This window comes from Phodopus roborovskii, unplaced genomic scaffold (assembly GCF_943737965.1).
Source record: "Phodopus roborovskii unplaced genomic scaffold, PHOROB, whole genome shotgun sequence".
Classification (NCBI taxonomy): domain Eukaryota; kingdom Metazoa; phylum Chordata; class Mammalia; order Rodentia; family Cricetidae; genus Phodopus; species Phodopus roborovskii.
In genome coordinates, this window is record NW_026126469.1 from 4,490,001 (window position 1) to 4,506,541 (window position 16,541).

Genomic DNA, 16,541 nt, shown 5'->3' on the forward strand with positions numbered 1-16,541 from the left:
TATCTCATCAATCTCATTATTGGGGAAGGGTATTTAAGGTAGCCTCTCCACTATTGCTTAGATTGTTAGTTGAGGTCATCCTTGTAGATCTCTGGATATTTCCCTAGTGTCAGATTTCTCTTAAAACCTATAATGGCTCCCTTTATTATGATATCTCTTTTCTTGCTCTCCTCTATTCTTTCCCTGACTCAATCTTTCTGCTCTCTCATGCCCACCTCTCCCCTCCTCTTCCTCCTAACTCACTCTCCCCTTCCCCCATGCTCCCAATTTGCTAGGGAGATCTTGTCCTTTTCCCTTCTCCAGAGGACCATGTTTGTCTCTCTTAGGGTCTTCCTTGTTTCCTAGCTTTTCTGGTGGTGTGGACTGTAGGCTGGTAATCTTTGTTCTATGTCTAAAAGCCTTATATGAGCAAGTACATACCGTGTTGGTCTTTTTGTTACATGGGTTACATCATTCAGGATGGTTTCTTCTAGTTTCACCCAATTGCCTGTGAATTTCTTTCTTTTTTTTTTCTTCCTTTCTTCCTTCCTTTTTTTATTTATTTTGGTTTTTCAAGACAGGGTTTCTCTGTATTGCTTTAGAGCCTGTCCTAGAACTTGCTCTGTAGACCAGGCTGGCCTCGAACTCACAGAGATCCACCCACCTCTGCCTCCCTAGTGCTGAGATTAAAGGCATTCGATACCACTGTCTTACCTAGATTTTTTTTTTAATTTTTAATTTTTTGAAACAGGCTTTCCCTGTGTAGCCTTGACTGTCTTAGAACTAGCTCTGTAGACCAGACTGGCCTTGAACTCACATAGATCTACCTGCCTCTGCCTGCTGGGATTAAAGGCATGTACCACTACCACCCCGCCCCAACCTAGATTTTTTAAAATTATGTGTGTGTCTGTGGTTTAGTGCTTGTGTGTGCAGGTGCCTAAAGAGGCTAGTGACAGCTGGGCAGTGGTGGCTCATGCCTTTAATCCCAGCACTCAGGAAGCAGAAGCAGACTGGGCTACAGAGCAAGTTACAGGACAGGCTCCAAAGCAATACAGAGAAACCCTGTCTCAAAAACAAATAAAACAAAACCCCCCAAAAAACAAATAAACAAAAAAGGCCAGAGACATCACATTCCTCTTGAGCTGGACTGAACTTTTACCTGACTGAGATCCTAGGGACAGAACTCAGGTCCACTGTAGAACAGTCAGTACATGCTCTTAATTAGTAATTTTTCCAGCCCTTCTTGGTTATTCTAACAGCCTTTTATATGGTGGAGACAAGTCTCTTATCAAATGCTATTTGCAAATATCTTCTCCCATTCTTTTTACTTTCTGTTTCTTCTTTCTATTTTTTAAAAATTTGTTTTGTTTTTTTTTGAGATGGGTTACTCTGTGTAGCCTTAGCTATCCTGGAGTTTAGTCTGTAGACCAGGCTGGCCTCAAACTCACAAAGATCCACCTGCCTCTGCCTCCTGAGTGCTGGATTTAAAGAACGTCTTTTCAAAATAGGTCATGAACTACCAAAAGGTCTCGGATTCAGTAAATTGGTGTTTGAGCTTGGTTGATATCTTAGAAATTGTCTTCAAAGCAAAGGTCCTTTGAATACAGGGCTTGTGTGTCCTAGGTAAGTGACTTACTACCTTTCTTGGCTTCTGAGTCAGGATCTCACTAAGTTCATCAATCTGACCTTGAACTTGTGAGAATCCTTATGAGTCTAATAACTTTTTGTTAGGATAATGGAGAAAAGACACTTCTGTAAAACTTTATAGTAATGTCAGTTAAAAAGAGGAAATGTGGTTGTGCATAGTGGTATACACCTTTAAGCTACCTTTGGGGCATCAGTGGCAGGCAGATCTCTGTAAATTCAAAGCCAGCCTGGTCTACATAGTGAGTTTCAAGTCAGCCAGAGCAACACAGTGAGACCCTGTCATTAACCTGCTCAAGAAAAAAAGTTCTAGGAATCCAGGCCAAACAGGGCTATGAGGGCTATTATAGTGAGACACTGCCTCGAAAAAGTAAAAGGGGGGCAGTGGTGGCACACACCGTTAATCCCAGCACTCGTGAGGCAGAGGCAGGCGGATCTCTGTGAGTTCCAGGCCAACCTTGTCTACAGAGTGAATTCCAGGTCAGCTAGAGACACACAGAGAAACCCTGTCTTGAAAAAAATAAAAATAAAAAAATCTAGAAGGAAAAATATTCATTCATATTATAGAATATTATATGGCTATTCAAATTATGCAAAAGTAGTTGTTATATGGAGTTTCTGGGAAGATGTATGAGCAAATGTCTATTCCTCTTAGATAATGTGCTGATGACAGATCAAAGAAATATTGTACACACATTTAGCTTGGTGAGCTAGAGTTTATTGTGGTTAGGGGTGAGAGCAACTTGGTCAGTTACATCACTGAAAATGTGGCACTTGAACAACTTCCCCAGCTCTGAGGGTCTCTTCTTAGTAATGTTTTACTGCTTATATACTGCTCCTTTTTTGTAAGTTTTTGGAATTTCCTTGAGTTTTAGGAGTTTTTCTCCAGGAGGAAATGTTTCAACCCAGAGAAATCGCTACAAGCATGTATTCACAAAAAGATACCCAAGTGTAAGTGTTAGGAAGCTACACTTTGATCTGCTATACTGATCAAAGAAGGTGCAGGCAGGTGGCTGGTATATTCCTGTAACTCTTGCCTCTGGAAGACTGAGGCAGGAGGATTGCTGCAAGTTCAAAGCCAGTCTGGACCACATAGTTTGAGGGCATCCAGTCCCAAAAAAGCAAAACAAAACAGCCATCATGACATTTTCACTCCTTTAACCATCAGCAGGGTAGCCCACTGCTGGTTTGTGCTGTGTTCCTCTAGGTGTCATTCATAAGCTTAAGATTTGTTTCAGTTTTTCTACAGTACTGACAGTACTCTAACATACAACACTGAACAGACTCCTTGGGAGAGGTTTCTAGAAGAAGAAATATTTTGGGAGACACCCATGTGACTTTATTACATGGACTCCGGCAGCCCTGTGTACTGGTGTCCTATTTCATGGCATGTGTTGGCCATCTCCCATGCAGGACAGCAGCCTGTAGTGAACCCTCCAACACTGATGCTACTTCATCTCCTGTTGTGAAAGCTTCCATCTTCACCCCGCCTGTTCTACTCAAGTTCCAGCCTGTGCCCAGACCTAAAGATGATTCCGAGAATGACCCCGGAAATGCAGAGTCCATCCCTGCTGAGAAGAGCGAGTAGTCTCTTCCCTACAGACCATGCCCCAGGAATGAATAAAATTCCCACAGAGGTGCATTGTAAGCGAAGTTTCTCTGTGTTCAGCAACTGCTCCCAAATAACCATCCAGAGACTGAGTTATTATAAATCCTCAGCTGATGGCTCAGGTTGATTACTAGCTGACTCTTACATTTTAAAACCCATATTTGTTATTTACCCTCGGCCATATGGCTGCACCTTCTTTCAACATTTGTCTCTTGTGACTCCTGAGATTCTGTCCTTCTTCCTCCCAGCATCTGGTTTGGCTGTCTAATCTCCTGCCTACCTACTGGCCAGTCAGCTCTTTTATCAAACCAATTAGAAGGTGATTTGGCAAAGACACATGCCACAGTGTATAAAAAGATTATTCCCAAATAGTGTATCCTGGTGCCGCACTCCCCAGGGCTTGTATCTCCTCTCTGTACTTGTATCTGAAACAAACGGGATACAGCCACAACTTGAATTCCCAGCCTAAAGCTGCCTAGAATATGTATAGTATGTGTTCAGCCATCAGTGGTGCACGTCTTTAGTCTCAGTACTAGGGAGGCAGAGGCAGGCAGATCTCTGAGTTCAAGGCTAGTCTGGACTATGCAAAGAAACCCTGTTTGGTCACCTCCTCATCCCACCCCATCCTGCACCCCATCCTGCCAAATATGGATTGAATGTGTGTAGATCAGGGTTATGCAATGACCTCTTGCCTCCCAACAAGCAATTCCATTATGTGCACTTTGAGAGAATGGGGTGGGGATGCTGATTTTCCCTTCAGTGACAGACTCCTTTGGGTTGGGTGATTCTATCCTTGCAAGTGAATTGTATTTTCCTTGCATGTGTTCTCTAAACACAAGCCTATTTTGCTGAGTGTTTTTGCCTGGAAGAGGTCTGTCAGTTTCAAAAGTGTGATTCTCATCGTCACCTTATATGCAGGCCTCAGAGCCTGTTCTCCATGCCAGATATTGATCATTACTGGACATTATTAACATACTTATTGAGTCATGGTGGATGTCCATGCCTTGCTTGGGACTCTAGATATATTTAAGAAAAAAAAAAAAACTCAGAACATAGGCAAAATTACTGCATAATTACAAGTTGCGATAAACTATGGGAGAGAGATGAGTGGGTTGGCCAAGGAAGCGTATTTTGTTCTTCTCTCCTTTTGAGACAAGGTATATTCCTGTATATTTCTGATTAGCTGAAGCTCACTATGTAGATGAGGCAGGACTTGAACTGACAGAGATCCTCCAGCCTCTGCTTCCCAAGTGCTGGTATTAAAAATATGCACCACCATGCTGGGTTAAAGATCTTTTGAGGTGAGATTGGAGACCAGAAGCCATGACATAAGAAGAAGCAAAGGTAACTTGCTTTGGGCAATGGGTGGATGGTGGTCCTTGTTAATTCCTCCAAATGACAGTAAAGACCATTACCCAATTTTTGTTGGTTGAATAAGCAAACTTTATTTCCTGCCAGACATGGTTTCTCCCTAAAGTAGGGTTTGAGAGAATAGCCCCAAACACAGGGAAATGATTTATTTATAGCACCAATGGTTGTTTGGTTTCATAGGAATTTGGCTGGCTGAACATCTTATCGGGACGGTGAATGAAAAGAAAAATAAGGGAACTTGACCGATCCTAGGTACGATGAAAGGGGAAGGACAGGGTTTATTATAGGTAAAAGGGAGAGCATAGCCAGAGGCAGGGACATCCTGGAGAGTCCAGAGTGGACATGACCCGGAACCATACAAGGAGAAGGGGAAGGGGGAGAGGGGAACCAGGTGCAGCAGCCAGGAGGCTCAAAGAGAGCTGATGAAAAGGCCAGGTAACCAAAATGTGGATTATATAGGGAAGGGCAGCTCCAGCTTGGGCTGGAGAAGTTTAGGGTAGGGGGCAGGGTATGCTAGCTTGAAGCCTCTGTGACAGGTAGGGACAGAGGGGTGCAGGGAGAACCAGGTGGCCAGCATTCACTCTGATATGTTAAATAGGCACCACAGCTGTGTGTCCCAAGTTTGAGACCTAACAGTTGGAAGTCAGGATATAGGATGTGGAGCATGTCTTAGCATCAAAGTGGAGATTTGCAACAGAGAGCAGGGGCATTGAGAATTCTTTGATTGGACATGTAGACAGGAACATGTGTAGTTGTCTTTGGAGTCACAATATAAGTGGTGTTTAAAACCACAAGCTTAGGGGGCTGGAGAGATGGTTTAGCACTTAAAGGCACTTGCTGCCCTCCCAAAGGGCCCAGGTTCAATTCCCATCACCCATAAGGGATCTGACACCCTCACATAAACATACGTGTACATAAACACCAGTGTACATAAAAAATAAGCCACAAGCTTCGGCTGGAGAGATGGCTTCATGGCTTCACAGACTTACAGCACAAGCCTGGCAAGGAGAATCAACACCTAAATCTTGTGCTATGAATTCCACACGTGTCATGGCATATGATTGACCACACACACACTTTAAAAGGAAATTCAGGCGTTTGTACTTAGCACACATCTCTAGTCCTCTGCATCCTCAGGCAAAAACAAGTCAGTTCAAGAACCTGGCCCCAGGGAATGATCTAGCAGAGGAGATATATGGGACTGGGGAGGGCACTGGACATGAAGGCTTCATCACCTGCCACCTGATGGGCCTGGAGGATGTGGGGGGAGGTGTATAAATAGTGGGGTGGTCACGCCTTTGCAGGCACTGGTCCAGGAGCTAGGGCAAGAAGCTTCAGATACAAGGGAGGCCAGGTCTGAGCGGGTCTGGCTGGTATAGCTCGGGCTGGGCAAGTAACCAGGCAGTACATTGAGAAGTCGCAACGCAGTTTGGCGGGAGACTGTAAAAATGGATTCTACTCAGAGCTAGGAAGCCTCAGCCTTGCATAGTGGCTGTGCCCAGCATGCACTCTGGCAACCTGGAAACCACAATTCCCAGAATGCCGCACCCAAACTTCCGGTACCGGGTGAGCCGAACTCCGGAAGTAGTCGAGAGGTCGGAAAAGCAAGAGTCTGATCGTCTGCTGGGGCCGCCTTAGGTTCGTCGCCACCATGGGGAAGCGACAACATCAGAAGGACAAGATGTAAGTTGAGCAGCACCTCTCTTCTCAGCTCATCACCATCCTGAAGGTCATCATCTCCCGAAAGCCTCACTTCTTGCAGGCCCGATATCATCCCTCAGCGTGGCCTCCGCGGCCAGGGCGTTTTGCTGGCCCGACTAATTAATTCACATCTGGGATTTACCCTACTTTCTACCCTTGCGTTGGCTGTCTGCCTTGCACAGCTAGGCCCACTTGGTCCTGGCTTTTGCCTGCCAGCCTACAAACAGGCGACAGTTAAAGACTAGCGGGCTGTGTTCCGTGTTCCTCTCATTTGCATGCTGTTTTATGTTGCCTCTTGAAATTAGTGTAATCAGATGTTCTCTTTCCCCAAACTGCCTGCGAGGATGTCTTTGACTTCTGTATTGCCAAATCTAGTGCTCAGCTCTCAGTCTTTGGGCTTCTTCCCTTTCAGAAGCCGACCCTTAGTGGGATCTTAAAAGCGGCTTTGCTTTTATTTGCGGCAATGACTTCTCTTTTCTCATTCCCTTTTGCTTGGCTCCCTTCCTTTGTCCCAGACTTAATGGGTATCCCTTCTGTTCTCAGTGGGTGATCTGTTCTGGTAGTGTGATCTCTTTTCACTAAGCCAGCTGTTTACTCAGTAGCTTTCTCACAATTATGCCTGAAAGGGAACTCTTGATAATTTTCACACCTTAACTATGCTCTATTCCCATCCTATCCCAGTGATCACATAGTAAGCCCCTGATTTACGATACATAGACTGACGACAATTTTCAGCCTTATATACCAGCACACAGCAACCAGAGCTGTCATGTCTGGGTCCTGCTCAACACTATTCAACGGCTTCCCATCATCTAAGGCAAATGAGAGAGTACTTGTGATCTTTAAGACTCCTTTATGATGAGCCGCTGCCCTTGCTTCTGTCTCCATCTGCTGCCACACATCTCTCTAGTGTCTGTTTTCCAGAACACATTCAGCTTCTCCTGCCCCAGTTTCAGTAAGTGCTACCCTGTAAAGGGCTTCCCCAGATCTTTGTGAGCCTAGCTCTTTCTCATTGCCAGATCACCCCGTTCATCTCCTTCTGGGCAAGGCCACTGATGTTTATCTTTCTGTCTGTTGTGCTTATCATTCTGTCTAAGGCTGGAGGTGTTTGATGTGTACTTGTCCAGTGAGTGGCAGTTCTATCATATTACATCTACATCTTCTGTCCCTTCTGTGAGGGCAACTCGTAATATCCTCTGTCTTCCTTAGGTATATCACCTGTGCTGAATACACCCACTTCTACGGTGGCAGGAAGCCAGGTAAGGGTGTTGGTGGTACTGAGGAATGTATATAGTGGTCCAGAACCCTGACATTGCAGTGTATATTGCTGGACTGAGTACAGAGTCCACAAATGAGAATGTACACTCAACTTCTGTACTAGTGGTGTTTTTTAAAATGTAATGTAAAATGGCTATTTCTTTAGGAAGTGCTATAAACTTTTTCTTTATAGTAGGAAAAAATGAATGGTAATACCCATTTTCCAAGACTATAGAAAAAAAGGATGTAGTTGTATTTTTTTCATTTATTTAATGTGCCTTGCTCTCATGTATGTCTATGTGAGAGTGCCAGATCTCCTGGGCCTGGAGTTAGTTGTAAACTGCCATGTGAATTCAGGGAATTGAATCTGGGTTCTCTGGAAGAATCACCAGAGCTCTTAACCACTGAGCCACTATCCTCTGTGTGTGTGTGTGTGTGTGTGTGTGTGTGTGTGTGTGTGTGTGTGTGTATAGACAGTCTTATTGTGTAGCTCAGGCTGGCCTTGAACTCAAGATCTTTCTGCTTCTGTCTCACCAGTGATGGTATTATAGTCATGAGCCTCTGTTCCCAGTCATAGTCACAGTTGAAATGTTAGTAAAGGATATGTGCTTTAAAAACAGCTCAGTCAGGCAGGGTGTGGTGGCTCATGCCTTTAATCCCAGCACTCAGGAAGCAGAGGCAGGCGGATCTGTGAGTTTAAGGCCAATCTGGTCTACAGAGTGAGTTCTAGGACAGCCAGGGCTTCACAGAGAAACCCTGTCTTAAAAAACATACATACCACTTCATTTTGTTAAATGTTTTATTTATAATAAAATTTAAAAAAAAAGTTTGTGATGGGATTGGAGACATGGCTCATTGGTTAAGAGCACTTACTACTCTTCCACAGGACCCAGGTTCAATTCCCGGTACCTACATGGCAGCTCACAACTTTCTGTTAGTCCAGTTCCAGGGGATTCGACACCCTCACACAGACATCTGTGCTGAAAAAACATCAACACATTTAAAATAAAAATTAATCATTTTAAATTAAAATTCTATGCATTAAGAAATTATTGGAATTGTTCAACCCGTTTGAAGATGCCTGCTTTTGTACATGCTAGGCAAACACTTTATGACTGAGATATGTCTCCAGCCCAGTAAATATGCTTTTTTCTTCTATCTTTAAATTTCAAAATGCATATACTAAGTAAATACTCCACCAGTGAGCTACACCTACAGTCACTCTTAAGTATTTTTTTGGAAAAAATGTAAAATTTTATTGTTGTGTATATAAATGCAGGTGTGGGTATGCCTTGGTATACATGTGGAAGACAGAGGACAACTTTATGAACTTAGCTGTCTTTGGAACCTTTTTGTGGGTTCCAGGAATTGAACTCAGGTGGTCAGGCTTACATGGCAAGAGCCTTTACCCACTGAACCAGCTTGCTGCTCCTCTGACTTTTTGTTTTGTTTTGTTTTGCTTTGCTTTGCTTTGTAGGTCAGGCTAGCCTATACTGTGTAGCCCAGGTAACCCTTGAACTTGAGAGTCTCCTATGTCAGTCTTAAGAACTGGGATTACTTATAGGTATGGAATTGTGCTCATGGTTCATGTTTTCTTTTTTAAAGATTCACTTATTTATGTGGATGAGTGTTATGTTTGCATGTATATGTGTATCATGTTTTTATCTGGTGCCCCTGAAGGCCAGAAGAGTCATTGGATCCTTGGTACTGGAGTGATGGACAGTTGTGACCTGCCATGTGGGTGCTGGGAACTGAACTTGGGTCCTCTGGAAAAGAACAAGTAGGCTTAAGCACTGGAGCCATCTCTCTAGCCCCTCGATTCACTTTGATAATATCAAAAGATTCTGTGAAGCCAGGTGTATGTTTTAGTCCAGGACAGCCAGAGATACTCAGAAAAACCCTGTCTCAAAAAAGCAAACAACAAAAAGGTTCTGCAGGTGTGTGTGTATGAATGTGTGTGTGTGTGTGTGTGTGTGTGTGTGTGTGTATGAATGGAGTGTGTGTGTATGAATGTGGGTGGGTGTGTATGAATGTGGGTGTGTGTATGAATGTGGATGTTTGTGTGTGAATGTGGGTGTTTGTGTATGAAGTTGGGTGTTTGTATGTGCATGAATGTTTGTATGTATATGAAGGTGATGTATATATATATGCATGTGGGGGTTAGTACATCAGTGTGTTTTTTTGGTGTATGAATGTGGGTGGGTTTTTTGTTTGTTTGTTTGTTTGTTTTGGTTTTGGTTTTGTTTCTTTGAGACAGGGTTTCCATGTGGCGTTGGCTGCCCTGGTACTTATTATATAGATCAAGCTGGCCTTGAACGCATAAAAATCCACCTGCCTCTACTTCCAATTGCTGGAATTAACAGCATGTGCCACTGCTCAGCCCATCTCTTGTTGAGACAGGGTCTGTCACTGGACCTAGAGCTTACTGATTGGCTAGATTGGCTTGTTAGTAAGTTCTTTCTGTTTCTACCTCCAGTGAAGTATACTCTTAGCCACTAAGCCATCACTCTAGCCCATTTTTTTTCATTATTTTATTATTTTTAGGTAATAATAGGTGTCTGCCTGCCCTCAAAGGCCAGAGGAGTTAAGTTCTCTGGTAATTACAGGCAGTTGTGAGTTACTTGATGTGGGTGTTAGTAACTGAACTCAGGTCTTCTGCTGGAGTGATAATGTGTTCTTAACTGCTAAGCCATCTTTTCTTTCTAGGCCCCCACCAAAGAAGTTTTTCTTTCTTTTTTTTTTTTTTTTTTTTTTTTTTTTTTTTTCTTTCTTTTGAGACAGGGTTTCTCTGTGTAATCCTAACTGTCCTGGAACTCGCTTTGTAAACCAAACTGCCCTCAAACTTAACAGAGATCTACCTGCCTCTGCCTCCCAAGTGCTGGAACCATTGCCCAGCTACCAAAATATTCTTTCTCTAGGGCCTGGAGGTGTAGCTCAGTGACACATCTAGCACGTAGCATATATAAAGTCTTGGGTTTCATCTCCAGCAATACATAATACATTCTTTTCTCTTGAAACAACTGCAACAAAAAAATTAATCTGTGGTAATATAGTTTTTAGTGGTACACTAGATGAAATATTTTCTAAATAAGTTTTCTGTTTTTTTATTTAAACAGATATCACACAGACAAGTTTTCGCCGCTTACCTTTTGACCACTGTAGGTAAGGCCTTCAATAGACTTCTGTTTTCTTTTGATTATCATCGATTATTCTCCAAGTGTGTGTGTATGTCTGTGTGTTTTTTTTTTTAAGTTAACTCTGTAACTTGGGCTGGCTTTGAACTCCTAATTTATCTGCTTCTACCTCCCAAGTATTAGAATTATAGGCTACCATACTTGCATCAGGAGTATTTGTGCACAGACTTTTGCATAGACAGTTGGTCATCCTTGATCTGAAAAATCCAAAACTCTCCAAATCTAAAACTTGTTGAAGCCTGATGTGACAATCAGAAAGTTAGACTTTGGAGCATTTTGAATTTTCAGTTTAGGGATGCTCAACATGTACCATCTGTCCCTTTGACATGCACTCAGGGTTTTTTTCTGTGCCTTTCAGGAGAGAGTGGGCCCAGCCATGAAGACAGTGCATGGGTATTTTCTGGTTATTTTGTCTGTGTTTACCAGTTTTGCTTTTAAGCTTCATTCTTCTGAATTTGAGTAGACCCTGTTGCTAAGCTTATTTTATGTCTGAGTTGTGGCCTAGATGGTCTCACTCTAGGCTGTGCCTGTAATGCTCTATTCTTGTCCAGATTGTAAGTCATCGTGGCATCAGTAATAGTGATGATTCTGGTAGGCCCCTTCCTTCCCTGGAGCCTCAGGTACTGGTGGAAAGGGGAGGGTAGTCCAGATGCAGAGCCATCAACTATATTGCTTTGGGGCATATTGGTATCTGGACCGAAGGTCTGCTGTGGAACCATGTCTAGGATCCAATCCTCTCCACATACTGTTCCTCTTAGGGTAAGGTGGACAGGGAGGAGCACTGTAAGGGTAGGAAATCTGGTTGGTACTTCTAAGTGCCAGTTCTGAAGGTCAGTTGACCCAGTTGGAGCCTGACAGTCAGGTGTCAGAGAGCAGTGAGAAAGGGAGGGAGGCTGCAGCACAGGAAGCAAAAGGGACAGATCACAGTGCAGAAAGGCCTGGATATAGTTGTTTATTTCAGAAGCAGGCCTCCCTGCATCTGCCCCGTCAGGAAGTCCTGTGCTGTGGTGATGGGAGCTCTGTAGCACCTGTTCAGGGAGGGTGAATAAGTAAGACCCTTCCTCTGCCACTCCTGGCTCAACCTTGTTGGAATGAATGTTACCTGGGTTACATAGGTCTTTGACTCCACTCATCACTTTTAGCTGCTGTGGGTTGTGAATGGAGAACATATATAAGGATGTGCTGGGAGCAAGCTCTCTACTAGAGTCTGTAGAACTGCTTCTGCTCCAGCCACTTAGTGGCTACTTAGAGTCAAAGGAGTTTTTGTTTTTGTTTTTTTTTTTGTTTGTTTGTTTTTTGAGACAAGATTTTCCTTTGTATCCCCAGCTGTCCTGTAACTGCTTTGTAGACCAGACTGGCCTCAAACTCACAGAGATCCTCCTGCCTCTGCCACCCACATTCTGGAATTGCTGGAATTAAAGGTGTGTACCACCATCACCATGCCTTTTTTTATTTTTTTAGATAGGGTCTATATACTGTTTCTGGCAGACCTGGAATTCACTGTGTAGATAGGCTGGCCTCTAACTCAAGAAGATTACCCACTCTGCCTCCTGTGTGCTAGATTTAAAAAGGCTTGGGACCATCACAAGAAAGAAAGGAAAGCAGCAACATGGACTTTACCAGGCAGACACCTCCTGTGGGAAATGGTTATGGGAGTTGAGGCTGCTGTAGACCTTTCCACCTAGTGCTTCAGAAATTCTCAAGGACTCAGGTTTTCCTTAGTCATGTTCCCAGCACACATCAGAGTGGTGCAGGAACTGCACCATAGGAGCCTTATCAAAGCTTGGGGTGGGGGAGGATGGCTCTTGGGATGAAAGCTTGGTCTGCCTGTTGTGTGAGGAACTTGCTTTCTCAAGGCCATCACTGGGGACCTCTTTTTGACTTGAATCTGACAATAGTATGAAGTGGGCTTGAAAGAAGCCTGGCTGCTTCTGTACTGGGTACTGAGGCCCGTCTTGGGATGATGCCAGTGGCAGGGCACACTGGGAACTGTTGGGGTTAGGACCTATAGCATGCTTAGGTGCCCAGAAGCTGACCACACATCTCTGCCCATTTCAGTCTTTCTCTGCAGCCCTTTGTCTACCCTGTCTGCACCCCGGAAGGTGTCGTCTTTGACTTGCTGTAAGTTTACTCTTGAATTTTTAAATTTCTTTTTACTTGTGGTGTGTGTGTATGTGGTACTTCTGTATGTGTGATTGTGTTCAGGTTTCAGGTGCGTGTGTATGTGTAGGCCAGAGGCTGACCTCTGTTCTCCATCTTACGTTTTTTGAGACAGGACCTTTCTCACTGAACTTGGGACTTGCTGTTTCAGCTAGACTGGCTGACCAGCAACCCCTCACAGTCTGTCTGTCTCAGTGCTTTAAACCCTACTAAAGTTACAGATGTATGCTGTCTTGTTGGCCTTTTTTTTTTTTTTTTTTTTTTTAACATGGGTTTTGGGGATCCAAATTTCAGGTTTTTGTGATTGTGTAGAAAGAACTTTATCACCGGGCGTTGGTGGTGCATACCTTTAGTCCCCCATTACTGGGGAGGCAGAGGCAGGCAGATCTCTGTGAGTTCAAGGCCAGCTTGGTCTACAGAGCTAGTTTCAGGACAGGCTCCAAAGCAATACAGAGAAACCCTGTATTTTGGTCTTGAAAAACAAAAAACAAAACAAAACAAAAGAAATTACTTTATCCAGTGAGCTGTCTCCCAGCACTGCCTTTAATTTTGATTTAACAAATACTGTACGATTGTTGACACCTATTAGAGAAAGGGATGTTGAGTTTGTGGCTCCATGCAGGGAACCAAAATCTTGTCCCTACAATCTTCATGAAGTCCAGGTGAGCCTCTTTGTGTAGAAAGTTTCTGTCCCGCCTGGTTCCACAGCTGTTTAGTCCCAATAAACACAAATAGGCTTATATTAATTATAAACTGTTTGGCCAATGGCTCAGGCTTGTTATTGGCTAGCTTTCTCTTAATTATTAAGCCATTTCTATTAATCTGTGTATCTCCACGTGTTCATTGGCTTACTGATGATGCCCAGGTCTCTTGTTCTTGGCAGCTACATGGCATCTCCTTGACTCTGCCTACAACCTTTCTCTATCCCTATTTGGATTTCCCTCCTGGCTAAATCCTGCCTGTCCATTGGCTAAAACAGCTTTATTCATTAATCAACAAGAGAAACATATATTTGCAGCATACAGAAGGACATCTCCCATCACTCTTTGGGAATTGGGAAGGACAGCCAGGTGTTCAGGGACATGGCAGAAAGTGCTCTGTGACCTCCAGTAGGCAGTATTGGATGGCAGTGCTGTTGCTCAGGATGGAGATGAGTCCTTCTAGCCCCGTGTTTTAGTGCCCAGCTCCTTACCTGTCCTTGATGTGGAACAGTGATGCACTGGATATTCTCTGCCTGCAGAAAGTAGGGCTGTGATAAAGATGCATAGTTCCCAGCATTATATTCTGAAGCATTATACTTCTGAAGTATTATACTTCAAGCTTATTTTATGTTCTAAAATACTTTCTAAAATTTAGAAAAATGTGAAGTACTTCAGTAGAACACTTACCATAAAGAGCCCAGTGTTCAGGATCATCACCATGCATGTTTATGCCTTCTGGGCTCTGTACACAGATTTGTCTTTGGAGAATGGGGAGTCCCACTGTTTTGCCCTGGCTGGCATTGAATTCTAGGCTCAAGTGATTTCCTGCCTTCATCCATAAGTAGCTAGGGGTGGCTTACTACCATGCGTGGCTGCAAGTATGCTTTTTTATTTTGAGACAGGGTTTCTTCGTGTAGCTTTGGATGCTGTCCTGGAACTCAAGCCATAGACAAAAGGCTACTCACAGAGATCCACCTGCCTCTGCCTCCTGAGAGCGTGGGTCACCACCCTCTGGTGCAAGTATAATTTTTGGTGCTGACCTACTATTTTGTTGCATAGACATGCTAACATTGCCCAGTTAAAATTCTTGTTTATATGCAAGTGCAGTCAAACTCTTGTAAATGCTGACTGGAGCTCAGTGGGAAAGAACAGCCTGTGTGTGTTAGGCATGTGTTCAGGCTCCAGCACCAGGAAATCCCCAGTCACTGAATGCAGATGAAAGAAAGTGCTCCTTCCCTCTGTAGTGAGGTGCAGCCTGCCCTACACGCTCAACCTGGGAGCAGCCCTAAGGCCTCAGGCGGTCTCACTGGCAGCTCCTACTGGTGACATTTTTATTTTACATGTGTGGTTGTTTTGCCTGTGTGTCTGTTTGTCTGTGTACCACATTTGTGCAGTGCCTGTGGAGCTAGTAGAGCACACTGGATTCTCTGGAACTGGAGTTACAGAGAGTTGTTATTGCCATGTCATGTGGGTGCTGGGAGTGTGGGTCCTCTGCAAGAGCACCATGTACTCTTAACTGAGGAGCCATCTCTCTAGCCTCCTAGTGACACTTTTTGTTCTTTCTTGTTAGGAACATTGTTCCATGGCTTAAGAAGTATGGGACCAATCCCAGCAATGGAGAGGTAGGTGGCCATGCAGGAACTTATTGCCATGGAGCTGTGCCCTGCTTTTGCTTTGTCTTTGTATGTCCTCAGTGGAGAACTGCTCACAGGGCGTAGAATGACAGTCCTCTGCTTTCTAGAAGTGTTGCCTCTGTGTCCACACATGTGCATGTACAGCTGGCCCTTTGTGTCTGCAGATTCTGTGTTGTTGGATTCAGTTAGCCATGCTCAAAAAGAAGTATTTGTGGAAAAATTGTATTGAATATTATCTATATGCTTTCTCTTGTCATTGTTTCCTAAACAGTATCAGATAATAATTATTTGTGTAGCATTTATATTGTAATAGGGTAGCAAGCAGTCTAGAGGTGGTTTAAAATTGGTAAGAGGGCACACATAGATTCTGTTCAAATGCTACATCATTTTGAGACTGGAATATTTGTGGAGTCTTGGTACTAATGTTTCATGAATGTACACCATTGTATATATCTTTGTTTGCTTGAGACAGTGTCTAGTCTGTAGTATAGACTCTTCTCATTCACAGCAGCCCTGCCTTAGCCTCCATGCTTGGCTGTCTATGTTTTCTCTTGAGTTTGATCAGAATGGGTGACTCATCTGTATCTTGCTTTGTGTGCTTTGCAAGGTGCTGGTGAGTCTCACAGGTGTTAGTACAGAAAGCACAGCCTTTTCTGTGAGACTCTGTCCCTTGGAAAGAATGGCTTTTTACACTTATTTACATGTTAGTGTATGTGTAAGAATGTAGGATATCTGTGAGTGCACATGGCATGGCACAGGGTCAGGACAACTTGTGGGTGTCAGAGTTCTCTCCTGCCACCATGTGGGTTCTCAGGATGTCAGGCTTGGTGGCAAGTGACTTTACTTGCCACCTTTGGTCTTTTGTCTGTCTTTGTCAATTGCAGCAGAAGTGCAGGAATGGCCCCATGCACATTTTCCTGAGTGCACAGGAGTATTCTTCTAGGACTGCAGAGTCAAAAGAAGGTGCATTGTCAGTTTCCATAGCTACTAGCCAACCGCCTTCAAAGTTATTACATTTTGAAGTTTTTAGATGCACTGTGCAGAAGAAGATGCTTCTTCTATGTCCATGACATTTCTTGGTATCATTGGAGTTTTTTGTTTTGTTTTTTTGAGACAGGGTTTCTCTGTGTGGCCCTGACTGTCCTGGAACTCACTCTGTAGATCAGGTTGTCCTGGAACTCAGAGATTTGCCTGCCTCTGCCTCCTGAACTCTGGGATTGAAGGTATGTGCTATCATCACCTGCCAGGTTTTTTTGTTTTTGTTTTTTTTTAATGGGCAAAAAGGAAGTCG

The 16,541-nt window shown here is 43.7% G+C and overlaps 1 protein-coding gene across 2 annotated transcripts in view; it reads left to right on the forward strand.

The window, feature by feature from the left end:
* The window catches only part of Ppil2 (peptidylprolyl isomerase like 2), a 50,155-nt gene that overhangs the window by 15,291 nt on the left and 18,323 nt on the right, over window positions 1–16,541 (forward strand). For both annotated transcript variants that reach the window (XM_051191117.1, XM_051191116.1), the window contains exons 7-10: window positions 7,514–7,563; window positions 10,678–10,723; window positions 12,814–12,876; window positions 15,187–15,238. In XM_051191117.1, the coding sequence (XP_051047074.1) occupies window positions 7,514–7,563; window positions 10,678–10,723; window positions 12,814–12,876; window positions 15,187–15,238 (211 nt within the window). The remainder of the gene's footprint in view (window positions 1–7,513; window positions 7,564–10,677; window positions 10,724–12,813; window positions 12,877–15,186; window positions 15,239–16,541) is intronic.